The sequence below is a fragment of the Dendrobates tinctorius genome, unplaced genomic scaffold (genome assembly GCF_039654945.1).
Source record: "Dendrobates tinctorius isolate UK_male_01 unplaced genomic scaffold, ASM3965494v1 ptg000166l, whole genome shotgun sequence".
NCBI classification, from domain to species: domain Eukaryota; kingdom Metazoa; phylum Chordata; class Amphibia; order Anura; family Dendrobatidae; genus Dendrobates; species Dendrobates tinctorius.
In genome coordinates this window covers 10425225-10452658 of record NW_027361833.1, presented here as the reverse complement: position 1 = coordinate 10452658, position 27434 = coordinate 10425225, and the positions used below count along the sequence as shown (strand labels likewise).

Below are 27434 nucleotides of genomic sequence, written 5' to 3'. Positions count from 1 at the left end.
AACTGACATGCTATCCGCAATCTATACCAGCCAAAATAGCCCTCATTCCATTTCCAGCCCTACCATGCACCCAAGCAGTCGTTTTTCAACAATTTTGGAAAAATTGCACAACAAATTTTGCATCCATTTTCTCCTTTTACCCTTGTGAAAATGAAAAAAATGGGGCTGAAGCAACATATTTGTTGGAAAAATGTGTTTTATCATTTTCACAGATCAACATTATAAAATTATGTGAAGCCCCTGAGGTTTCAAGTTCTCACCACACATCTAAATAAAGTTCTCAAGAGGTCTAATTTCCAAAATGTGGTCATTTGTTGGGGGTTTTCACTGCTTAGACACCTCAGGGTCTCTCCAAATGCAACATGGTGTCGGCTATTGATTCAAGCCAATTTTATATTCCTAAAGGCAAATGGCTCTCCTTTCCTTACAAGTCCTGCCATGCACCCAAACAATAGTTTTCCTCCACATATGTGGTATCAGCATACTCAGGAGAAATTGCATGACAATTTTAGAGGTCCATTTTTTCTTGCTACTTTTGTGAAAATAAGCAAATTGAGGCTAAAATAACATTTTGTGGAAAAACTGTTTTTAATTTTCACAGATCAATATTGTAAAACTCTGTGAAGCCCCTGAGGGCTTAACGTGTACACCATACTTATAAATAAATTCCTTGAGGTCTAGTTTCCAAAATGGGGTAATTTGTGTAGAAATGTGGGAAATGTTATGTATGAACTATTATGTGTGACATAACTCTGGTTTAAGGGCATAAAGATTAAAAGTTTGAAAAATGTGACATTCTGAAAAGTTTCAACAAATTTTCAATATTTTAGGAAATAAACGCAAGTTATATCGAACAAATTTTACCACTATCATGAAGTACAATATGCCATGAGAAAACAGAGTCAGAATCACTGTGATACATTGAAGCATTTCAGAGTTACTACCTTTTAAAGTGATGTAGGTCAGAATTGTAAAATTTGGCCTGATCACAAAGGCAAAAACAAGCTCTGGTGTGAATAGGTTACTTATTGTGTAATGAAGGTGTGCAACGTTTCAATATTTAAAGTGGTTGGAACATTCATACTTGTTAAGCCATGTAGATAGGATAGGGGATTACATATTGATCGCTGGGAGTCCAATCACTAAAACCCCACTGTTCTCAGGATAGATTCTACAAAGATGTCTCTAAATGAGTAACTCCACTTCATTCATTCTTTATGGGAGTGCTGGAAATTGCTGACAGCTGTGCTCAGCTTTTTCAGTACTTCCATAGAAAATTACTGGAGCAGAGGTGTGCAAGATTGGTCTCTGCAGATCCCCATTCTAACGATCTTTGGAGATTGAAACCTACTCAAAAGGAAGTGAATAACCCAGAAAAAAATATGATAAAAAATATAATTTTTTAATTCATAATATTAAAACCATATAATGAAGAAGGGAAACTGAAAAACAAGAGCATAAATCACATTACATAAAGATATCATATATGGGAATACTGACAAAATCTCATGATTAGGTATAAAAGAAATCCCATTTGTATTGTGCAAAAATCTACTAGACAAACATCATAAAGTGCATAAAGAGCATAGAAACAAGGGATTAAATAGAGTATAACAATGGTCAGTGACTCGTGGCTCCTGTGACTCCAATGTACATTTCTCCCTGTGGCTTTCTCAAGGAGTAATTTTTGGAGATTACTTATATACTTGGTAGAACACACCTTTCTAAAACTTTCTTGTCAGTGAATAATGTATACATCTCTAAGCTGTGAGGGTGACTACGTTTGTACAGGTTTTAGCCTCTGGATATAAAATAAAATCTCTTAATCCACTGGAAGCGACTACTTTAGATATGGGTAGTAAATGGTATGGAATTGATGCTCAAACCATGACATAAAGTTTCAATATATAATAAACATAGTTTACATAAAAATGAAAAAAAAAGACTTTTAAAATGACATGTTTTAATCTAATCAAATTTGTAAATGTATTCAGGTATTTCCATAGATCTAATTTCCCAGCATATTATTTAACATTTTTTTAAGCTAAAATAGGCACATGTGCATATGTTGAAAAGATAGAGGATGTTGTGGGAATATTTGCAATGTAGTATTATCATCAGCCAAGATAATGTATTTTTATTAAAATTTAGGCTATGTTTAATCAAAGTTTTTACAGCAAAAGAGTTGCATTAAAGCTTTGAAAAGTGGTAAAATGTTGTCCTAGCGCGGACATCCACCACAATTTAGTGACTTTTTTACATTTTCACTTTAATTTCTCCCAACTCCAACAATATGGGTGAAGTAGGAGCGCGATGGGGTATGACATCACATCTTGTCTAATTAATCTTTTGGGGGTGAGTAGTTGGCTAAACAGTTTACCAAGATGTGAAACTTAGAGTTGTTTATACAGTCTTTCTTTTTATGATTTAAATTAGCATGAGTTGAGAACTTTCAGCTCTTTAGGAATTACATTAATGTAAAGTTTCTAAGCAAAAAAAAATTGTCTAAACAGGTATTGTGAAACTTTTCTGTAACATCAGATTAAAATTTTGGAATTCTTGTCTTTCAAAACCTTGACAAAAAATCATGACTTTATTCAATGATTGCTTGAGTATTTTATTTTGAACCATTTTATAACTATAGTACCATAACATAGTTTTGTTTTTCTCTTCTTTCCTTTCTACAGTAATAAAATACATGTTGGTGTAAATGTATTAAGGTATTTCCATATCTCTCAATGAGTTTAAAGTAGACTGAATATTCAAGAAAAGAGGCCCAGAAAGCAAATATGTACTGTATGTTGTGTGTGTTTCATAGTTGCTAAACTTCCATGTAGTCTACAGTTGGTTTTCTAAACTCACTTACCGATCCTCGGGTGGCAACGTTTCTACGGTGACCCGTCTTTATCAAGCCAATTTTTTTATTTATATATCTATATATATATATATTTACATAGATGGATAGATATTTCTAAAAGTGCGTAGCAGAATATGCCAATGACTATCATTTGCATTTACATTAGTGAGTAAGAATGTTAATTTTAACAAACTAATGCAGAGAATTCTAATACTTAAGGGCATGTCACACTAAGAGATATCGCTAGCAATATCGCTATAACTTGTGACGTTATAGCGATATTGCTAGCGATATCGCTGTGTCTGATACTTACCTCCGAACGCTCCCCCGCTGGTTATCGCTGATCGCGCGAGAACTTCCAGGACCGTTTCTCGTCGTCTGCTTCCTGCAGCGCTTCCTGCTGTGACGACGAGCGAAGCGTGGAGCCAGGCGGGAAGACGCAGGATCGCTGTGTCTGAGAGGTAAGTAGCAACCCCCGTCCCCAGCGATGTCACTAGTGAGAGCTGCCTGTGTAGCAGCTCACTAGCGACCACTTAGCGATGTACCAGCGATCCTGACCGCGTCATATCGCTGGTCGCGATCGCTGGTACATCGCTAAGTGTGACAGTACCTTTAGAGAAATGGGAAACATTGAAAAGCTGTTATTTCAAAAAGCTCATCTGGCTGATTACCTTGCCCAGTGGTACCCAGTGCATGTTTGGTAATACCTTGGATTACTTAAACTAAAGCCCCCATTACACATAGCGATATTGCTAGCAATATCGCTGTAACGTCACCGATTTTGTGACGTAGCAGCGATATTGCTAGCGATATCGCTATGTCGGATACTTACCTCCGACCGGCTCCCCCGCTGCTCATCGCTGGTCACGCGAGAACATCCTGGATCATTTCTTGTTGGGCGCTTCCTGCTGGGGCTTCCTGTGGCGCTGACGAGCGACACGTGGACGCGGGCGGGAGGACGTCAGGATCGTCGCATCTGACAGGTAAGTAGCGACCCCCGACCGCTGCTATGTCGCTGGTGAGATATGCCTGTGTGGCAGCTCACTAACGACCACTTAGCGATGCACCAGCGATCCATATCATTGTGGGGATCGCTGGTGCATCGCTTAGTGTAACGGTACCCTAAGACCTATTGGCTAGCTGATGCCTCAAAACAATTAATAGGAGTTTATGTACTCCATGCTCAGTCTAAATTTGAATTCCATAATTAAAAAAGATTGTTTGCAATCTGTGGCACAAGTTAGACATGTAGGGCAAACACTTTTAAAAAAGACCTATATATATCTGTAACAATTAGTGGATTGAATTCATACACAAAAATTTCATTGTCCTAAATCTGAATTTTTTTGTGATTCCCTTTACACCAATTTAGAAAATGTCAACTGGCTGAGCCCAAACCATTTTGCTGAATAGTATCTTATCAGAAAAAAATACCCATTATTCAGCTGTACATTTGCTGTAGTTACCCACACGGTCCTTTGTGTGGCAGTCTTCTAAATGGCCCCTTCAACTCTTCTGTCATTTTCACTCGCCGCTAATTAGATGTCACTCCTATAGTTAATGCTTCTAAATTTGCATGGAAGCCTCAGCACATAGTGAAGATAATGTAAGAATCAAAGAGAAGGACCATATGAACAGAGAAGAGGACAGAGGGACTGCAGGAGTGGGATGGGTGAGTATCGAGTTGTGTATTTTTATTTAATCCTACATGGACTGCAAAGTACAATAAGGAACATTTGCTTTACGTAGAATAACTTTGATACAAAGCAGTTTTCTTTTCCAAATTTAGTGAACTGCAGCACTCAAATTTTATCAGATTTGATTATGACTAGTAACAATCGCTAAATTAAAAGACAGAATGCTTCACCATTAATGTAGCTGCAATGGCTCACTGCACTTTTAAAGTATTAAAATACTCATACCTCAAAAACATCCAGAATTCAACAGGATTGTCCTGAATTTGGGGAGCTCTCCCACTGTCCCAAGAGGTCAGGGGTATGTCCAGACTTTAGCTGCACTGGAATACTTAGGTCTCAGTAAAACAGTAGTGTAAGTGTTGATGTAATAGAACTGCGTGTGTTGATGTTGCAGAGCTGTGTATGTGTTGTTGTAGGAGAGCTGTGAGCTAATGTAGGAGAGTTGTGTGTGAGGAGCCTGACATTGTGGGGGTTATGAAAAGGTTGGAACACTAATGGGCTACAGTATATGCAATATGTCTGTGCAGACACATATACAGAATTGGGCAAAATAAGGGTACTGGCTTAGCCTAAAACACAATTGCCATCATAGATATAGCGTGCTACAGTGTTTGCCCTCTTTCTTATCATTCAAAGTTGTGAGGTATGAATATTTATAATTGGGTTTTCCCATGAACAAAGTACATTTTAATTAATAGATCTTGGAATAAAAATAATTTCGGCATCTGGATGTGTTAAATAAAATGTTCCTGTACTGAGATAATCTTATAAATGTGCCCCTGCTGTGTACTGGGTAAGGCTGCATCTAACCATACAGGAACAAGGTCTGATCATACCACATCTCATGGGTAGGAGAGGAAGCAAAATATACAGTCATTACAGCAGGGGATAACAGCTAATGTAATCAATGTTTTGCCTCAAAGAATATAGTGTCTTGTTTACTCTCTTTTCCTTCCTCCCCTGCCCCTGAGATTTGGTATGATCAGACCATGCTCTTGTACTGTCAGACACAGCCATTACACAGTACATAGCTGGGGCACATTTATGAGATTATTTCAGCACAGGATTTTTTTTTTTTAAACACATACAATTGTGTAACTTAATTTTATCCAAAGATCTATTGATTAAAGTGTTAAATAAAATGAACTTTGCTCTATGATATAAAAGTAGTGAGTATCACACAGGATAGGGTTAGATACACAGCTCAGAAGCAGGATGTGCCAAAGGAGAGGACATTTTCATTCCTAGAATTCCACTCATTCCATCTGATTTGCCTTTTGATTTTAAACACCTCCAGTTTCCACTTCGACTGGCATTTGCAATGTCCATTATCAAGGCTCAGAGACAGTCCTTGAAAGTAGTAGGGATCAATTTGCAATACCCATGCTTTTCTGATGGTCAACTTTATGTGGTCTGTTCAGGACTTGGAACTGCCAAATATCTGTTCATCTTTGCACCGAAAGGAAAAGCCAAAAATGTTGTTTATCAAAAGGCTCTTGAATGAGTTGAAAATAAAATACTATCAATACTTAGGTAATCATTTTGTTAATTTGTGTTGCAAATCTGTAGTGTTGAATATATGATGTGAAATGTTTTTATGTGCAATATAATCATTATAATTTGTTATAACTAACCACAGTTAGTTACTATGCCGGGCTCTTCAGCTAGTATTATAATATTGTTTACCATTACATTTTATGTACTCTGGCTTTCTTACGAAGTATATACATTGAGTATAAGAAAGTATACAGTTTTTCTGTAGTCAACTTGCTCCACTGAAGAGAACTGAAAAGATATTTTAGAACCCTGTATTCTTGGTATAAGTGCACAAATATGAATTATTGTTTCCCATATGCAGTTTAGTAGTTAAAGCAACCATTAAAAAAGTTGCGTCTGTCATTCAGTTCTTTCAACTGAAATGCCCTTGCCTAAAGGAAGCGAGATGTACTGTTTTAGATCCTTTTTTCAGTAGAATGATTTTTTTACAACAGTTTGACTCATGAAGAATGATTTTAACATTTTCTCTTACAAAAATTGACTTGTGAAAACATTGTTGCATAGTTACATAGGTTGAAAAAAGATCTAGGTCCATAAACGTCTACCAACTTGAGGTTAACACTATTAGTGCCATTTCAAATCTAATATTCTTTTATAAATGGTTATTTACTGTATTAGCATCTTTGCTGAATGACTCCACTATTTTGAATTTTATATTTTACATCATGAACTACAGTTCATGATATCTTCAAATCTTCAACTTGGGGAATAGAACATAAAACTGGCATAATAATAATAATAATTTTATTTCTATAGCGCCAGCATATTCTGCAGCGCTTTACATTATAGAGGGGACTTCTACAGACAATAGATATTACAGCACAGCAATAAACACATAGATCAAAACAGATACCAATAGGAATGAGGGCCCTGCTCGCAAGCTTACAATCTATAAAAAATCAGCATAAAAAAGGACTTCGAGAAAGAGTTGTGGTGCTGCACATGAAGGCCCCTGTCACTTGCAAAATATAGGACTTTAGGACCCGTTACACTAAGCGATATCGCTAGCAATATCGCTGTAGCGTCACTGGTTTTGTGACGCAGCAGCGATATCGCTAGCGATATCACTATGTGTGATACTTACCTCCGACTGGCTCCCCCGCTGGCTATCACTGATCGTGCGAGAACGTCCTGGGCCGTTTCTCGTCGTCAGCTTCCTGCTGGGCTTCCTGTGGTGCTGACGAGCGACGCGTGGATGCGGTCGGGAGGATGTCAGGATCATCTCGTCTGGCAGGTAAGTAGCGACCCCGACCGCTGCTATGTCGCTGGTGAGATCTGCCTGTGTGGCAGCTCACTAGAGACCACTTAGCGATGCACCAGCAATCCATATTGTTGCCGGGATCGCTTGTGCTTCACTAAGTGTGACAGTACCTTTTGAGTAAGATTTCTGGTGCTGCACATGGATGCCCCGTCACTTGCATAAAAAAGGACTTTTAGTAAGAGTTTTGGTGCTGCACATGAAGGCCCCTGTCACTTGCGTAAAATTGGACTTTGAGTACGATTTGTGGTGCTGCACATGGAGGCCCCCGTCACATGCATAAAAAAGGACTTTGAGTAAGATTTTTGGTGCTGCACATGAAGGCCCCTGTCACTTGCGTAAAATTGAACTTTGAGTACGATTTGTGGTGCTGCACATGGAGGCCCCCGTCACATGCATAAAAAAGGACTTTGAGTAAGATTTTTGGTGCTGCACATGAAGGCCCATGTCACTTGCTTAAAATAGGACATTGAGTAAGATTTTTGGTGCTGCACATGGAGGCCCATGTCACTTTTAAGATGTACCTTATTCATCAAAAATCATGTTCCTCTTAGTAAATCATGTTAGTCTTACTCCACCATGCCTCTATCATCAGTCTGACATAGACAATGCCAGTCTTTATGCATAGGGCCCATAGTTTTAAGGGAAGAGAGCCCATATAAATATGGCATCATTCATTAGTTCTCTAATCATTACGTTTGATCTGCAGAAGGTAAAGTTTAGTCAAACATGGTAATTGGGGTGCTCTGTGCACTGCTAATGTGGCCAGGAAGCTTAGCGCACCTTTCCACCCACTTTTTCATGTCTCTCTTATTGGTGATTGACAGCACTGGCTTGCTAGGAGCGAACACAGTTAAGGCATGACAATCACCAGTGAAGGAGGCAGGGACCTGCCGCACTACAAGGGTGCACTGAACACCCTAATTAGCATTACTTCTGTTACTGCAATATGAAGTCAGCAATTACAACATTGAAGGTGTATTTTTTCTGGACTATATTTCCTTTCACAATGTGTTTGCATGGTGAAAATAGGTTGGCATTGCAGTCTGGCGTCTAATAAAACCCCTGTGTCTGACATGTTAGTAGTCTTCTTAAGGTCTGTCACCAAAAAATGTGAGACTGTGCAATTTGTAAATGTATTTATTGTAAGAAGCAGGATACATTTCTCAGAAGGTTTTTAGAAATAGCATGTTCGCTTCAGTCCCTAGGAGACCAATGGAAACTGTACTTTAATCACACATTGCCTGACCATTGGTTTTGTGAACAACATTAGTACCTATTCACCAGAGATTACTGCCTAGCACATCATAAAGACCTGAAAAGGATGTTTATCACCAAGTCATTGAAAAATCTACCTGAAAGGCACAGCATGTGTTAACATATTGCCACTTTTCTGCTCTACATTCATAATTTTAATTGTTCATTTTGAGAGCTTCTCTTGAAATCAAAAGCTAAATTTCCAATTTACTGTTTTGCTGGTAATAGGCTCTGCTGCATGGATCATAGACACTTCCCTAAATCAAATCAGCCGACTCTCATAATACAATACACCAGCTGCTTATTTGTCCTCAGCATGTCTATTTTGTGATTACTACCAAAAGCTATTTTACAATGCTTAATTTAAGCAGCTTCCTCTGATAATCAGTGCCGGGTGTACTGCAGCTACATTTACAGCTGAGGGTTGTGTGGTCATTTAGCCTAGTAAATACCAAGCTTCTTGCTGAATAAAAAGTATCAATTATATTACAGTAAAATAAGATTTATTTTTTCTCATTGCTATCCAAATAAAAATGTAATTAAAGCAGTTAGCCCATCAACACAATTGATTGTACTAACATATGCCACATTTGAAGGAATCCTTCTACCAGGAACCCTACTAGCCCTCAAAATAAAGGAGCACAGTTAAAGTGAATCTGTCAGCCATTTTTTGCTACTTCACATGAAAGTAGCATGATGTAGGCAAAGGGATCATGAATCCAACAATGCATCACTTAGTTTACTAGTTGCAGTGGTTATTACCCAATCAGAGTACTTAGATTTTGCATGAAGCAGAGCTGAGAAAGTGAACTCCACCCACATAAAGCTTTGTATGTATGTATGTACATTGTCTATAGACAGTGAGCTGCTTATTGAAGGATGGGGCAGAGTAGGCCTAGCACGCATGTGCTGCTGTAGTACTGGCAATTACAATCAGAAGGTGATAAAATATTTACTGTATGTAAACAACAATACACAGCCTGACATGGGAGCCATTATTGTAACCTGTGTTTTAAACCCTAGATCCTGCTGTCATCAAATTGCATAACACCCATCTGCTGATGGATTACCTTTAAGCATCATGTCTTCTTCACAACATTTCCCTGCATAGGCATGTTCCTGTTTACCTGCTGTGCAGGGCATTATAACATATCACTATTTACTTGAACTGAGCAGCATGACATCTATGCACATTTTGTGGATGTGAGGAACCACTTTTCTGGAAAAAGTGAAAGCAAACAGAGTCTCTACATCTAAAGACCTAGAAGACAAACTTCTACAAAGTTATGCTATACACCCCTGGTGACTATTCCTTTTGATAAATATTGGTTCCCTTAACATGTTCATTTGGCCACCAATATAAGGTTATTAAACCTTATCGGGGTAGGGGAGATACACAGGACTCATACAGTTCATGCCAAACTAATTGTCAGCAACTTTTTACAGATTGAGATTTAGAGAATGTTTAAGCCAAGTCAACATCTTGAACTTTTTCTCCTTTTCCTACAACCATACCTTATTTATTTTTAGTTTAGCAGCACGTATTTTTCTGCTGAGCAGGCGACTGGCATTGAGAAATATGTTGCTATGACGGGGTATACTTGCCACTAAACAATGTCTATGCAGGTGGTACATGTGAAAATTACAGTTACATAATTGTCAGAACATGACTCTGAGCATCACACTGCCTCTTCCAACTTACTGTCTTCCAATAATACATAATTAAACCATATCTTCCCAGGTAAGCAATGTGTAAGCAAGCAGACATCCACATGATATAACCTAAGCGAGATCTTATTCTGTAGAAAGGACCAGTTTCTTTTACTGCTTCATGGTCCAGAATTTATACTCACATGGCTTCTGGTGATGGAGGAGGGTATCCAGCTATGTAATTCCACATACAGCATGCTGTGATACTCTGTTTATTGTGCCACCTTTCTGTTCCCTGAGATTGAACCAGATTGGCTAATCCTTTCTACCCATATATATACTGGTGATCCACGAGTAGTGATGGGAGAAACCGAGCAGTAAAGTTTGGGGTCCATACCCAACACCAAGTGTTTAGGCATGGACTTCTCTAGGAAGTTACTGCTATAGTTTGGCACCCCAAACATCAGCTGATTCCCACTCTGTCATCCTCATGACAGTGTGAGAAACACCGGTGACTCTGATCAGGGACAAGATCATTACCTATGGTGAAAAGGATACTCCCTGGTCACGCGCATATGCTACTGAGAGAGTACTACTCCCATCAGCCTACGTCTGCTGTAGCTGATAACGTGAAAGCAGTAGCCACTGATGAGACTATTCATCAACCAGTGCCTGTGCTAAAAATAGATAAAAAATGAAAAAAATGATATGGGTTCTCTTCTATTTTTGATAACCAATGCAGGAAAAACTGATAGCTGCAGGCTGTAACCTTCTGCCCCTGGGATTGATGTCACCTGACAATACAAAGGTAACATCAGTCCCACAAATATTACCCCACTTGCCACTGCCACAGGTCAGGTGGGAAGAGTGAGGCTAAGCACCAGATTTGACACATCTTATTGATGTGCCACTTCTGAGGTGCTGAAGGCTGATGTTTTTAGCATGTTTTTAGAGGAGGATCAATTTCCTTGGCCCCTTCACTGGCTATTATCAGTCCACAGCTATCTGTTTAGCCTCTGCTGGTTAGAAATTATGAGGGACCCTACATCATTTTTTCTGGGTTGCCCCCATAATTTAACTAGTAAAGGTTATCCAAACAGCTGTGAGCTGAAAATTATAACCTTGAAACCTTTAGAAATATTGCCCTTCTTCCCAGAATATTAGCCCTCAGCCATCTGCTTTCTGTCTGCTACTTATAAAAATTACTGGGGTCCCCCATGTGTTTTTTTTTATTTATTAACAAGAAGAGTAGCTATCCTGAGGCCCTTAGACTTGAACTCTGGCAACCTTTCATGGGAAACTTTGAGGGACATTATAAGGCTACTGGAGTAACTTTCTCATGCAGCGAGCGGTGCCATAAGTGAGGTCACCAAGGTTCATCAGCTTTGAACTCCAGTGAACTTTGTCATGGCAGCTCAGTGCTTACACGCTGCAGGGGATAGTGGGCGCATCACTGACATGACCACTATCCAAATCAGCCGGATCGTCGTGGGACAGTATGGATTATCTTCACATCGGACAGGTGAGAGATATAGTTGTGTATTATTTTTGTTTTTTCCAGAGAACATGGTCATTGGTGGATGGATTAGACAAAAGGTGAGTATCATGGTTGTTTATTAATTTCTGTTTTTTTTACAAATGACAAGGACTTCAGTGGAATAGGCGTAAAGTGAATATAACTGTGCTTTTTTATTTTTACTTCAAATAAAGGAGTCTGTGTCTTTTTTTTAAATAAAGGATTTTTATCTGGCTGTGTATTTTTTGCAATCTAACTATGGGGTTAGTAATGGGGTGTCCTATAGATGCCTCTCCATAAAACAACTGACATTAACAGCACAACCATTATCCCACTTGCCACTGCACCAAGGCAAGTGGGAAAAGCTGGGCCGAGAGCCAGAATTGTCTCATCTAATAGATGTGCCTTTTCTGGGGTGGCTGCAGGCTACTATTTTTAGGTGGGGGGGCAAAATCCATGGCACCTTAACAGCTTGAGTACCAATCCCCAGCTTTCTGCTTTAGCTTGGCAGGTTGTCAAAAATGGAGGGACCCCATGTAGTTTTTTTAAATTATTTAAATAAAATAAATAAAAAATGGCATGGGGACCTGTTGTGAACTCATTTTCTGGTCTGCCTCTGGGGTTTCTGGTGAGGGAATTGTTTGTGCTGACAGAGGAGTTCTGAGTAGTGTTGAGCGATACCATCCGATACCCTAAAATATCGGATGGTATCGGCCCGATACGAAAAAAGTATCGGGTATCGCCGATTCTGATACCGGAAGTCCCATTCAAGTCTATGGGACTTCCAGTATCTGAATAAGAAAAACCCTTTTCTGTCCTTGTACAGCCTCTCGGGGGGTGTGCGGACCTTCCGGGGCTCTGTGCCGACTGCCCGGGGGTCTGTACGGACTGACGGGGGTCTGTACCAGCCTGCCGGGGGGCTGTGCCGACCTGCTGGTGGTCTGTACCGACTGTCCGGGGGTCTGTGCAGGCTGCGGTGGGCTGTGCCGGCCTACCGGTGGTCTGTACCGACTGCCCGGGGGTCTGTGCGGACTGCCGGGGGTCTGTACCGGCCTGCCGGGGGGCTGTGCCGGCCTGCCGGTGGTCTGTACCGACTGTCCGGGGGTCTGTGCAGGCTGCGGGTGGCTGTGCCGGCCTGCCGGTGGTCTGTGCTGACTGTCTGGGGGTCTGTGCAGGCTGCGGGGGTCTGTGCAGGATCGTCCGATGGGACTACAAGTCCCATCGGGCGATGCCTGCTACGATGACGGTGATTGATACATTAGCCAATGATGGGACAGTAGTAGTCCCATCATCCGGCTAATGTGTTGAATGTACAAAAAAAATACATACTACATACATACTACATGCTACATACATACTACATACATGCTACATACATATTACATACATGCTACATGCATGCAACATACATACATACTACATATATATCACATGCATGCAACATGCATACTACATATATACTACATGCAACATGCATACTACATATATACTACATGTATGCAACATACATACTACATATATACCACATGCATGCAACATGCTTACTACATATATACCACATATATACTACATGCATGCAACATACATACATACAACATATATACTACATGCAACATACATACTACATATATACTACATGCATGCAACATACATATATACTACATGCAACATGCATGCTACATATATACTACATGCATGCAACATACATACTACATATATACCACATGCATGAAACATGCTTACTACATATATACAACATATATACTACATGCATGCAACATGCATACTACATATATACAGCATATATACTACATGCATGCAACATACATATATACAACATATATACTACATGCAATATACATACTACATATATACCACATGCATGCTACATATATACTACATGCATGCAACATACATATATACTACATGCATGCAACATACATACTACATACAGTCATATGTAAAAGTTTGGGCACCCCTATTAATGTTAACCTTTTTTCTTTATAACAATTTTGTTTTTTGCAACAGCTATTTCAGTTTTATATATCTAATAACTGATGGACTCAGTTATATTTCTGGATTCAAATGAGGTTTATTGTACTAACAGAAAATGTGCAATCTGCATTTAAACAAAATTTGACCGGTGCAAAAGTATGGGCACCCTTATCATTTTCTTGATTTGAACACTCCTAACTACTTTTTACTGACTTCCTGAAGCACTAAATTGGTTTTGTAACCTCATTGAGCTTTGAACTTCATAGCCAGGTGTATCAAATCATGAGAAAAGGTATTTAAAGTGGCCACTTGCAAGTAGTTCTCCTATTTGATTCTCCTATGAAGAGTGGCATCATGGGCTCCTCAAAACAACTCTCAAATGATCTGAAAACAAAGATTATTCAACATAGCTTTTCAGGGGAAGTATACAAAAAGTTGTCTCAGAGATTTAACCTGTCAGTTTCCACTGTGAGGAACATAGTAAGGAAATGGAAGAACACAGGTACAGTTCTTGTTAAGCCCAGAAGTGGCAGGCCAAGAAAAATATCAGAAAGGCAGAGAAGAAGAATGGTGAGAACAGTCAAGGACAATCCACAGACCACCTCCAAAGACCTGCAGCATCATCTTGCTGCAGATGGTGTCACTGTGCATCGGTCAACAATACAGCGCATGCATAACGCCTTTTTGTATGACCAAACAACTCAATCTTTGTTTCATCAGTCCACAGGACCTTCTTCCAAAATGTAACTGGCTTGTCCAAATGTGCTTTTGCATACCTCAGGCGACTCTGTTTGTGGCGTGCTTGCAGAAACGGCTTCTTTCGCATCACTCTCCGATACAGCTTCTCCTTGTGCAAAGTGTGCTGTATTGTTGACCGATGCACAGTGACACCATCTGCAGCAAGATGATGCTGCAGGTCTTTGGAGGTGGTCTGTGGATTGTCCTTGACTGTTCTCACCATTCTTCTTCTCTGCCTTTCTGATATTTTTCTTGGCCTGCCACTTCTGGGCTTAACAAGAACTGTACCTGTGTTCTTCCATTTCCTTACTATGTTCCTCACAGTGGAAACTGACAGGTTAAATCTCTGAGACAACTTTTTGTATCCTTCCCCTGAAAAGCTATGTTGAATAATCTTTGTTTTCAGATCATTTGAGAGTTGTTTTGAGGAGCCCATGATGCCACTCTTCATAGGAGAATCAAATAGGAGAACTACTTGCAAGTGGCCACTTTAAATACCTTTTCTCATGATTTGATACACCTGGCTATGAAGATCAAAGCTCAATGAGGTAACAAAACCAATTTAGTGCTTCAGGAAGTCAGTAAAAAGTAGTTAGGAGTGTTCAAATCAAGAAAATGATAAGGGTGCCCATACTTTTGCACCAGTCAAATTTTGTTTAAATGCAGATTGCACATTTTCTGTTAGTACAATAAACCTCATTTGAATCCAGAAATATAACTGAGTCCATCAGTTATTAGATATATGAAACTGAAATACCTGTTGCAAAAACCAAAATTGTTATAAAGAAAAAAGGTTAACATTAATAGGGGTGCCCAAACTTTTACATATGACTGTATATACCACATGCATGCAACATGCATACTACATATATACTACATGCATGCAAAATACATATATACTACATACAATACATTCATACAATACATACATATAGACATACAGTACATATAACATAGAGTACATACTCACCATCACTTGTCACTTTGATCCCCGAAGCCATTGTCATTTTTGGAATAAATATTAAAATAACAAACAAACAATATACTCCCTGAGCCGCAGAAATCCACGAGTGTCCCACGACGATCTTGCGTGGAGAACAGCAGCATCAGCTGATGCTACCGTTCTCTACGGGCCCCAGGAAACCAGTGTCGGGAGGTAGGTATCCTTCCGCCCTGTATTCCTCCGCCACTGTAAAAAAAAAAAGTCCCTAGTCTCACTTTATGGCAAAAGCTGCCTGTGAAATTTCTCACACAGCAATGCCATAAAATGAGACTAGGGACTTTTTTTTTTCCAAAAACCTACCTCCCGACACTGGTTTCCTGGAGCCCGTAGAGAACGGTAGCATCAGCTGATGCTGCTGTTCTCCACGCAAGATCGTCGTGGGACACTCGTGGACTTCTGCGGATCAAGGGTAAGTATATTGGTGCTTTGTTATTTTAATATTTATTCCAAAGATGACAATGGCTTCGGGGATCAAAGTGACAAGTGATGATGAGTATGTACTCTATGTTATATGTACTGTATGTCTATATGTGTGTGTTGTATTAATGTATTGTATGTAGTATATATGTATGTTGCATGCATGTAGTATATATGTAGTATGCATGTTGCATGCATGTGGTATATATGTAGTATGTATGTTGCATGTAGTATATATGTAGTATATATGTATGTTGCATGCATGTAGTATATATGTAGTATGCATGTTGCATGCATGTAGTATATATGTTGTATATATGTAGTATGTATGTCGCATGTAGTATATATGTTGTATATATGTATGTTGCATGCATGTGGTATATATGTAGTATATATGTAGTATGTATGTCGCATGTAGTATATATGTTGTATATATGTATGTTGCATGCATGTGGTATATATGTAGTATGCATGTAGTATATATGTGGTATATATGTAGTATGCATGTTGCATGCATGTGGTATATATGTAGTATGTATGTATGTTGCATGCATGTAGTATATATGTAGTATGCATGTAGTATATATGTAGTATGCATGTAGTATATATGTATGTTGCATGCATGTAGTATATATGTTGTATGTATGTATGTTGCATGCATGTAGTATATATGTAGTATGTATGTTGCATGTAGTATATATGTTGTATATATGTATGTTGCATGCATGTGGTATATATGTAGTATATATGTGGTATATATGTAGTGTGCATGTTGCATGCATGTGGTATATATGTAGTATGTATGTTGCATGCATGTAGTATATATGTAGTATGCATGTTGCATGTAGTATATATGTATGTTGCATACATGTAGTATATATGTAGTATGCATGTTGCATGCATGTGGTATATATGTAGTATGTATGTATGTTGCATGCATGTGGTATATATGTAGTATGTATGTAGCATGTAGTATGTATTTTTTTTTTTACATTCAACATATAGGCCGGATAATGGGACTACTACTGTCCCATCATTGGCTAATGTGTCAATCACTGTCATGGTAGCAGGCATCGCCCGATGGGACTTGTAGTCCCATCAGATGATGCCTGCACAGACCCCCGCAGCCTGCACAGACCCCCGGACAGTCGGCACAGACCACCAGCCTCCCGGTACAGACCCCCGGCAGGCCGCACAGACCCCCGGACAGTCGGCACAGACCACCCGCAGGCCGGCACAGCCCCCCGGCAGGCCGGTACAGACCCCCGGGCAGTCGGCACAGACCCCCGGGCAGTCGGCACAGACCCCCGGGCAGGCCGGTACAGACCCCCGGGCAGGCTGGCACAGACCCCCGGGCAGGCCAGCACAGACCCCCGGGCAGGCCGGTACAGACCCCCGGGCAGGCCGGCACAGACCCCCGGGCAGGCCGGCACAGACACCCGGGCAGTCCGCACAGACCCCCGGACAGTCGGCACAGACCACCCGCAGGCCGGCACAGCCCCCCCGGCAGGCCGGTACAGACCCCCGGGCAGTCGGCACAGACCCCCAGGCAGTCGACACAGACCCCTGGACAGGCCGGTACAGACCCCCGGGCAGGCCGGCACAGACACCCAGGCAGGCCGGCACAGACTCCCGGGCAGGTCGGTACAGACCCCCGGGCAGGCCGGCACAGACACCCGGGCAGGCCGGCACAGACACCCGGGCAGGCCTGTACAGACCCCCGGGCAGGCCGGTACAGACCCCCCAGAAGGCCCGAACTGACGGCGCATCATGATGCGCACAGACCGCACATCATGATGACGTCATTTCGGCAGCCAATCAGAGCCACAGCAGTGGCTCTTTGCATTATGGGAACTTCCGATTCCGATATCCGATATTGAAAAAATATCGGTACTCGGTATCAGAATTCCGATACAGCGAATATCGGCCGATACCCGATATTTGCAGTATCGGAATGCTCAACACTAGTTCTGAGTTCTCTTTCCAGGCTCCCTCTGGGGTTGGCAGGAGGTAATGAAGCTGATCTAATTAATAGAGACCTGCCACCTGATAATGAGGATGATAATTGGACATCTGGAGTCTCAGACTGGATTTAAGACAGCCGACTCCCTATTCCCATGCTGGTGATTTTTTTCCTGCCTCCTGTGGTCTTGGTTTCCAGCTCAGTTCCTGTCTTCTCAAGCTAAGTTTTCTCTGCTAATGTTCACATTTGATTTGGTTTTGTCTATTCAGTTTTTGTGTGGTCAGCCAGCCCCGGCTGGGGTTGTGCTGAATTTCCACTCATGTTACTGTATGTGCCAGTTTGCTTTTTGATTAGATTGGCCTCTTTTTGCTCTGTTCTCAGAATATGCCAGAGTGCTGATATAGTGGGGGAAGTCTAGTGACCTCAGGGTTTTTTTGCTATCAGAAGTGTTAGAATTTTTTGCAGGGTTTTTTGGCATGATTGCAGATAGTATCTTTCCTTTCCTGTCCTTTCTAATTAGTGTGGGCCCCATCGTTTGCTCAGCCTATTTTCCTATATGTGTTTGTGCTTTCATCTTGTTTCACCATCAATACCTGTGTGGGGGCTGTCTGTTCCTTTGGGGTCTGCTCTGGGGCAGTTTAGATTTCCCCTTTTCTTGCTTTAGGCTTATTTAGTCCTCCGGCTGTGACGAGGTGTCTAGAATCATCGTAGGTGCGCTCCACGGCTGCTGTTACTTGTGTGATTAGGATCAGGGGTCTGCAATCCACGTAGATACCAACCTCTCTGGTTTTCTGTGACTTAGCTTTGTTTTGTTTTTCTCTTCGGTGACCCAATCATAACAGGGACCCCTCTTTTTTGATAAACATCCATGATAAAGCTGACAAACTGAGGGATGCAGCCTGCAGCTGTCAGCTTTGCCTCTTCTGGTTACCAAAAATAGAAGAAACTCCACATCATTTTTTTATTTATAGCACAGGGGATGGCTGATAAATACGCTCATCAGAAGTGCCTGCTCTCACTGTTTTCTTCAATAGCAGGCATAGGCTGATGGGAGTAATACTCTCTCATCAGCATACATGTGTGTCTAGAGGTGATTCATGCTGTCATCTGATCTAATAATCTTACCGCCCATCAGAGCTTGTTTTTGCAGTGCTGACATACAGATGACAGAGTGGCAAACAATGGATGTTCAGGCCCACAATTCTTCTGAATGGGGTCCTGGTTCTGGCTGGGGTTCCATTCTGGTACCTGAACAAAACTTTTTTTAGTTGCTCAGCCAAACCCGCTGGACCTCGGGTTCACCCATCACTATCCACAAGTGTTCATGACTCTGTTGCCAGTTCACCAATTGTTGATCAAATTGTTTGACCACTTTCAGTAGGTACTAATTACTGAACACCGGAACCAGAAGATCCCATTATTTTGGAGATGCTATAAACCAATTGTCTTGCCATCCTAACAGTTGACCATTTCTCCTGTTTAACAAAATGATTGCAAAATATGAGTAATACCAACAGGTGCCATTATCAGTAGATAATTCATTTCCTGCGCTTTACTTTTAGTGGAATTAATGTTATAACTAAGAGGAGTATGTTAAAAAGGTGTCCTGGCAAAATAAAAACTTTACCTAAATGGGTAGTTGAGTATTACAAGGTTTATTTTTTACGCATCAAGTCATCTGGTTAAAATGTTGTTTTGCGCCAACAACTTATTTAATATTTCTTGAAAATGCTTTCATATATGTTCCCATTTCATGTCAAATGGTTACCACTACTTCATGTAGGCTATCAATCAGTAAACCTAATGCCAAAACAGTTACATATGTATAAGTTATCTAGTCTTGTTATGGATAGTCTAGTTAGTACTCACTTTCTGAAACATTCATGGGAGATGAGAGAGGACAGAGAAGTAGTATTGCTGCCTAATTTTTTTTTACAAGCAGTTAGCATTATCACTTAGTATGACCTCATATGTATCATTTTAAAGATAAAAATGACTCTGCATGTCATCATATTGTTACATTGTGAGACACAGAGACACAGTATCCTCTCTAAAAGCAGCATTTCATACCTTGGTAATAAAAATTATGATTGAACATTCAGCAATCTATATTCATAATGATGCTCTAGAACAGTGTTCCCTATCTCCAGTCCTTAAGCCCCACCAAAAGATCATGTTTCCAGGACTGCACAAGTATTTATTCCACCACTTGTACAATACTAGTGAAATCCTGAAAACATGACCTGTTGGTGGCTCTTGAGAACTGGAATTGGGTAACACTGCTCTAGAATATAGAATCATAGAATCAAAGAATAATAGAATGATAGAGTGGGAAGGGACCTCCTGGGTCATCTAGTCCAACCCCCTGTTCAAAGCAGGATTCACTAAATCTTCACAGACCGATGTCTGTCCAGCCTGTCCTGTTTGAAGACTTCCATTGAAGTAGAACTCACCACCTCTCATGGCAGCCTTTTGCACTCACTGATCACCCTAATTGTCAAAAAGTTTTTTTATAATATCTAATCTGTGTCTCCTCCCATTAAATTTCATCCCATTGCTTCTAGTCTTACCTTGCGCAAATGAGAATAAAGATGATCCTTCTACATTGTGACAGCCCTTGAGATAATTGCAGATAGCTATTAAGTCTCCTCTCAGTCTTCTTTTTTGCAAGCTAAACATTCCCAAATCCTGCAACCTTTCCTCACAGGACATGGTTGCATACCTGTCACCAATCGGGTCGCTCTTCTCTGAACTTGCTCCAGTTTGTTGATGTCTTTTTTAAAATGTGGTGCCTAAAACTGGTCACAGTATTCCAGATGAGGTCTGACTAAAGAGGAGTAAAGGGCAATAATGACTTCACACGATCTAGACTGTATGCTTCTGTTAATACATCCCAGAACTGTATTTGCATTTTTTGCTGTGGCATCACACTGTTGACTCATGTTCAGTTTATGATCTATTAGTATACCCAAGTCTTTTTCACATGTGCTGTTGCTTAGCCCTATTCCTCCCATTCTGTATATGTTTTTCTTTTCATTTTTATTGCCCAGATGTAGTAGTTTGCATTTTTTCCTGTTAAAAGGCATTCTGTTAGTTACTGCCCACTCCTCAAATTTTTTTGTATCTTTTTGAATTCTCTCTCTCTTCTCTAGTATTAGCTATCCCTCCTAGCTTTGTGTCATCAGCAAATTTAATCAATTTACCCTCAGCTCCTTCATCTAAATCATTGTTAAAGATGTTGAACAATACAGGGCCCAGGACAGAGCCCTGTGGTACCCAACTTGAAACATTCTTTAAAATGGATGTGCAGCCATTTACGACCACTCTTTTGGTCCGATAGCTAAGCCAGCTATTAATCCACCTAACAGTTGCCTTGTCCATTCCATACTTAGTCATTTTTTCAATAAGGATGGTGTGAGATACTTTGTCAAATGCTTTGCTGAAGTCAAGATATACTATATCTACAGCATTTCCCTGATACACCCAGTCAGTGATTCTGTCGTAGAAGGAAATTAAGTTATTTAGTCTGACATGACTTATTAATTACAAACCCATGCTGACTCTAGTTAATAAATTAATTCTTATCCAGGTACATGTTATTTAATAATTTGTTCAAAGATCTTTCCTGGTATATAAGTCAGTCTCACCAGCCTATAGTTCGTTTGGTCTACCTTCTTCCCCTTTTTGAAGATAGGAACAACATTTGCTCTTCTCCAAGGTACTTCAATGTGACTTCTGCTTTATCTAGAGGTGTACAGAGTCACAATATGTTTCAGATTCCATGCACCTGCAGCCTAAGTGATTTTATTTATCCTTCGCATTTACTTGAAAATTAATGGATCCAAATGTGCCTAACATTTCTTATGGACAACAAGTGTTCACAAATGCATCTTAACTTAAATAGACTCTGTCAGCACAGAATGACTGATCAAGCCAACTACAGGTGCTCAGTGCATGAAGGTAGGGCCAACCATTTATATACATCTTCCCACCTGTTTGGTTTCCATCTATCTCCACCCTTCTCTGGCTCTATAAAGCCAGAGATATCACTCAAATAAATGGGGAGAGTGGAGATAAATGGACAACAAGCAGGTGGGAAGGTATACATTACTTAAATGATTAGCCCTGCCGTGAAGCAATGAACAGCAGGACGTAGTTTGAACAGTCTTTCTGCGCTGACAGAGTCCATTAATAAATGCCAACATAATTATTCAATGAGAATAAAATAGCTATAATAATATTAATTTTATTTCTATGGAGCCAACAGCATTTGAGAGGGGACATGTACAATCTATATAAGACATTACATAGCATTACATTATTAAACAATTCAAACAAGGGGAGTGAGGGCCTTGTTCACAAGATTACAATCTATGTGGAAATAAGCGAGGACACAAAAGGTAGACATTTCTTGCCATGTAAGGTCCAGACACAATTATTATAAATAAATAGGGATAGTCAAATAAAGTCATTAGCCAGTATTTGTATAATCTAGAGCACACTCAGCATTATTTTTGATGGTAATATATCAAGTCTATTTACTCCGGTGACAGGACAATTGTGTACAAGATAATTGTGTACGGACTATTGTGTACAGACAATTGTGTACAGGCCAATTGTGTACAATGACAATTGTGTACAAGATAATTGTGTACGGACTATTGTGTACAGACAATTGTGTACAGGCCAATTGTGTACAATGACAATTGTGTACAAGATAATTGTGTACGGACTATTGTGTACAGACAATTGTGTACAGGCCAATTGTGTACAATGACAATTGTGTACAAGGCAATTGTGTACAAGGCGATTGCCCTGTACACAATTGTCCTTGTACACAATTGGCCTTGGACACAATTGGCCTGTACACAATTTTCTGTACACAATTGTCCGTACACAATTATCTTGTACACAATTGTCATGGAACCATTTACTCCTAAATGTTTTTTTAAGATGGCATGTCATGTGGAAATATTTTGCTAATACATATAATCTAATATGCATAGACAAATATCACATAAAAGTTGATATACAGCTTTGTTCACTGTGAATGCAGAGGCATAATAAATCCTGAGTTATGACTTTCTATAGTACAATAAAGAGTATAATGGTTTGAAATGTGCTTAAATGAGAAATCATTACCATTTTTACACGGAGATTTTGCTCATTGGTATGCTACATCTACAGAAAAGTTTACAGATGATTATAGAGCTCTAATTAGTCCCGGGAGGGTACTGGAAAGGCCGAGCTTCTGCTCATTAATCTGGCTGCATGGTTGGAAGCTGATTTTAGGTACATTTATTGTGCATAATTTTCAGTGAATGACACACACCTATGTTTCTTTTTTCATTTCCAGATATTGCAACAGCTCATCCCGACAAGAAGTCCATTTTAATGTATGTAACATCACTCTTCCAAGGTTTGCCACAAAAGGTATCCATTGAATCTCTTCAAGAATTGGACACTTTGCCACGCCAAATAATCTCTCCGGAAGAGCAAATCAGACATTTTGATCAACAACATTTCTCCCAGCAAGTATGGAAGGTTTTTTTCTTTTATAAAAATGACATATTCACATCTGTGTCACAAATGCAAAAAAAAATAATTGACTCATTTGTAGGAATATAACTGTTGCATGACAGCTTTGTGCTTCTGCTTTCCACTAAATTGTCAGTTCCTTTTCAACAGCATTCAATTGATATTTTTGACAAGTGTCAATTATTTTTTCGGAAACTTTTCAGCATACAAAATAATTTTTTCCTGTCATATTTGAAAACAAATCTGCCATGGTTTAACCCCTTTATGAATGTTTTATAGTATTTTTACTGAAGCTATTACTCTTCTGACCTCCACTTTTTACGGTGATGCTCCAGAAGAAGGTTGCACCAGTGTTCATTGCACAATCTCGAGGTCCAGTTTGTTTCTCTTGCCTTGGCCAATAGGCTATGGTAAGAGACAAGCGTTGCTGGTGTCTTATCATTTTACATGTTAGATTATATGATCAGCAATTGCAGCATCCAAGGTGCTTGGCATAGGAGTCCATTAGCCAGGAGACCTAAAAATGATCCCTTTCCTGCCTTAAGCATCAGACTTTTTTGACCTTGAAAAAATGTATATACTATTCCACCCACTACACAAGAGAAAAATATTTTTTTTTGTGCATGAAGGTGTGAAAAAAAACAATGTTGAAACTGATGATGTTTTTTGTTTATTTGTTTTTTGCATTTCATCATCAAGTGAAGTAGAAAAATTAATAATTTATGCCAGCCTCAAAATATGACCAGGGCAAACTTCCAACAATTTCCACAAAATTAATTTTGCTGTCTTGTTGAAAAGTAAAAAAGTTATAGCTCTCTAGTCGCTTCTACCCACGAATGACTTTTTTTCATAAAGCATATTTTTATTGGATAAAAGTACTAAAACATTAAATAACAGTGTACTTATGTGGTGTCACCATAAACTTACCAACCTGTAGAAGAAATTGACCATACATTATTAACATTGCTGACAGTGAAAAATGTTGAAATTGTTTTTTTTACATTATACGCCATAAAATGAACAAAAGTCAATTAAGAAGCAGTATGCACCATAAGAAGGTGAAACATAGAAAAAACATTATCATGACTTTGGGTCCAAAATACATGTAATATTAAGAGATAAATAGGCTAACATTCATGACTTATATACCTCATACATTGCTGTAGAGTACAATTCTCAAAGTCTATCCATTGCTAAAAGGTTATTCTTTACATATTTGTTAAAAATAGCACTTCTTTGCCTTTTTTTGGTTTACCATCAGTTTGAGGGTGTTTTAGCTTTTTTAAGCTTGCAGCAATTTTTCAACAAGAAAAGTAACAGTCAATGCTTGACTTAGGCCTTACTTAGGAATGTGAGTTTCACATGCGTGCTCTATCTATGCTCTTCATTGATAGAACATGTATGAGAGAAAAATCAATAACTCAATGGGGTTTAGCACATGTGGTGTCTGTTTTTACATGTACCTAAGATACACACGCGCACCCATTATAATCTATGGATCTGCGGACATGTCCGTGTTTTCACACAGACTGTGCGTCCATGTGACCCACACATATATATGTCCATTTTTTTCAGCAGCAAGGATGACAATACATACCGCACGCACATGGATGACGTAAGTGTGACATCCATATGTCGTCCGTGTGACCGGAATAGAATGCAGAAAAGAAACAAAAGATTTTTATGTGCTAAAGATGTGCGAAGAGAGAGACAGATTGTTAGATATGAGGTAAATAGGTGATAGATAGATGGATAGATAGATATCCGTGAAATGTATAACTAGTGACTTGCTTGGGTTAGGTCCCTCCAATTTTTGGTAACCAGCAAAGGTACGCAGACAGATCTGAGCTGATATTATCAGGCTGGTGCCCTTCCAAGCCTAAAGGCCCTGTCACACTAAGCAAGATCGCTAGCGATATCGCTTAAGCGTCACCGATTTTGTGACGCAGCAGTGATATTGCTAGCGATATAGCTATGTGTGATACTTACCTCCAACCGGCTCCCCCGCTGGCTATCGCTGATTGTGCGAGAACATCCTGGGCCATTTCTCGGCGGCGGCTTCCTGCTGGGCTTCTTGCTGGGCTTCCTGCTGGCACCGACGAGCGACTCATGGACGCGGGTGGGAGGACGTCTTCATCGCCACATCTGACAGGTAAGTAACGACCGCCAACCGCTGCTATGTCGCTGGTGAGATCTGCCAGTTTGGCAGCTCACTAGCGACCATTTAGCGATTCACCAGTGATCCTGACCTGGTCGTATCGTGGTCGGGATCGCTGGTGCATCGCTAAATTTAACGGGGCCATAAAATTACTAACTCACAGCTGCCCCAGAATTGGCACATCACATTAAATGCGACAATTCTGTTGGTTAGCCTCAGCTCTTCCCGATTGCCTTAGTGCATTGGCAATAAGAGTTATGGTAGTTGGGGTTGATGTCAGCAGTAAATTGTCCAAAAACACAGCTGGCATCAAGCCCTGGTCTCTCAGGCACCTCATTTACTAACCAAGCAATCCCAAAAAAGAACACAAACAAAAAAATACTTTATTTATATATTCTTTCCCTGACACTTTCCCTGGTTCAGCAATTTGGCAAAAAAAATCCCACGCATGTCCGACATAGTTCAGGGTATCCAAAGTAGTCCACAAATGGAAACCTGAAATGTATAAAAGAGAGAAATAAAAACAAAACTGTCCCTCATTCACCAATTTTTTGTAAAAGTAGTTCATATGCAGGTCCGACACACTCCAGCATTTCCCATAATGTTCCCTGAATCCGGCTCACGCTGCGTTTAGCAAGATCCAGCGACTATAACAATCAGTAAGATTACTGACATCACCACTCTTCACAGTCGCCGGGTCTCACTGAATTTTTGTGAAGTTTTCTTCAAGTGAAGTTTTTCTTTAATTGTCTTTTAGCCTTTTTTTGGGGTGGTAATTTTTATTTATTTTTTTTTTTTTTTGCTAATTTTTTTTCATAGATCTCCAATGGTTTTTTTATGACTAAAAAATATGCTAATTTGCTTCATGCTGTTGGAAACATTTTGTAATGTGTTTACATTTGAAGATTTATAAATCACATGATTAATAATGTTAAAAATGTATTAACAAAAAAGTTACCAAAAATGCAGGTGCAAATGTGTATGCTCTTTACAAGAAAAAGACCTATAGGGCTTGCTCACAGGAGTGATGGCTCTATCTTATGAGAGAATCGGATTGATGGCAGAGTCAGACAGCCATATAACTCGTGCGAGAATCGCATCGCACTGCAAGGACTGGGTCGGCACCTCTCCTGACCTGAGCAAGACAGCGTGATGGATTACTATGCAGCTGTCAAGCTAAAGTCAGGAGAGAGGACAAGGTTTACGATGCGATTCTCACATGAGAAACACGACAGTCTGACTCTGACCTGATTATTGTAATTACACTGAGTTCAATCTCAGATGATTGAGTCATGTGTCATCTTAGTGAAATCCGAATCTCTCTGATGAGAGAATTGTATCACACGTGCATAGAAGACAGAGATCTTAATTTCTCCATCTTCTCCATTGTCTCAGGCTATGGAAATTGGACTGCACTTGGAAGACATCCGAGTGCAGTCCAATATTATACATGCACCCACAGACTTGAGTGGGTGTGCGGTGCCCAATTTGAGGAGTCACTTGTACCATGCTGCCAAATTGGAATGAGAAAAGATGCAGATCTGCACTGTCCCATAGTATAACATTGAGCCGAGTGCTATCCAATAAAACATTGGATAGCACTTGACCAAGCTATATGCTCTTGCAATCGAGCCCTTAAAACCATGAACATAGATGTTCATTTTTTTTGCCAAAAAAGGTTGCTAAATTAAGTGTTAAGAAAGTTAAGGTTATTTAAAGGGGAAACCAATATTTTATTATGTTAGCAACATGTGTGCCACAGCTTAAGTATCAGATTTTCTATTTTAAATGTGTTTCCTTTTTTTAAAAGTATAATTTGTTGTAAAAAAA

At 39.8% G+C, this 27434-nt stretch overlaps 1 protein-coding gene across 7 annotated transcripts in view; it reads left to right on the top strand.

The window, feature by feature from the left end:
* The window catches only part of DMD (dystrophin), a 3834938-nt gene that overhangs the window by 987292 nt on the left and 2820212 nt on the right, over positions 1-27434 (top strand). For all 7 annotated transcript variants that reach the window (XM_073550686.1, XM_073550687.1, XM_073550688.1 and 4 more), the window contains exon 8: positions 23265-23443. In XM_073550686.1, the coding sequence (XP_073406787.1) occupies positions 23265-23443 (179 nt within the window). The remainder of the gene's footprint in view (positions 1-23264; positions 23444-27434) is intronic.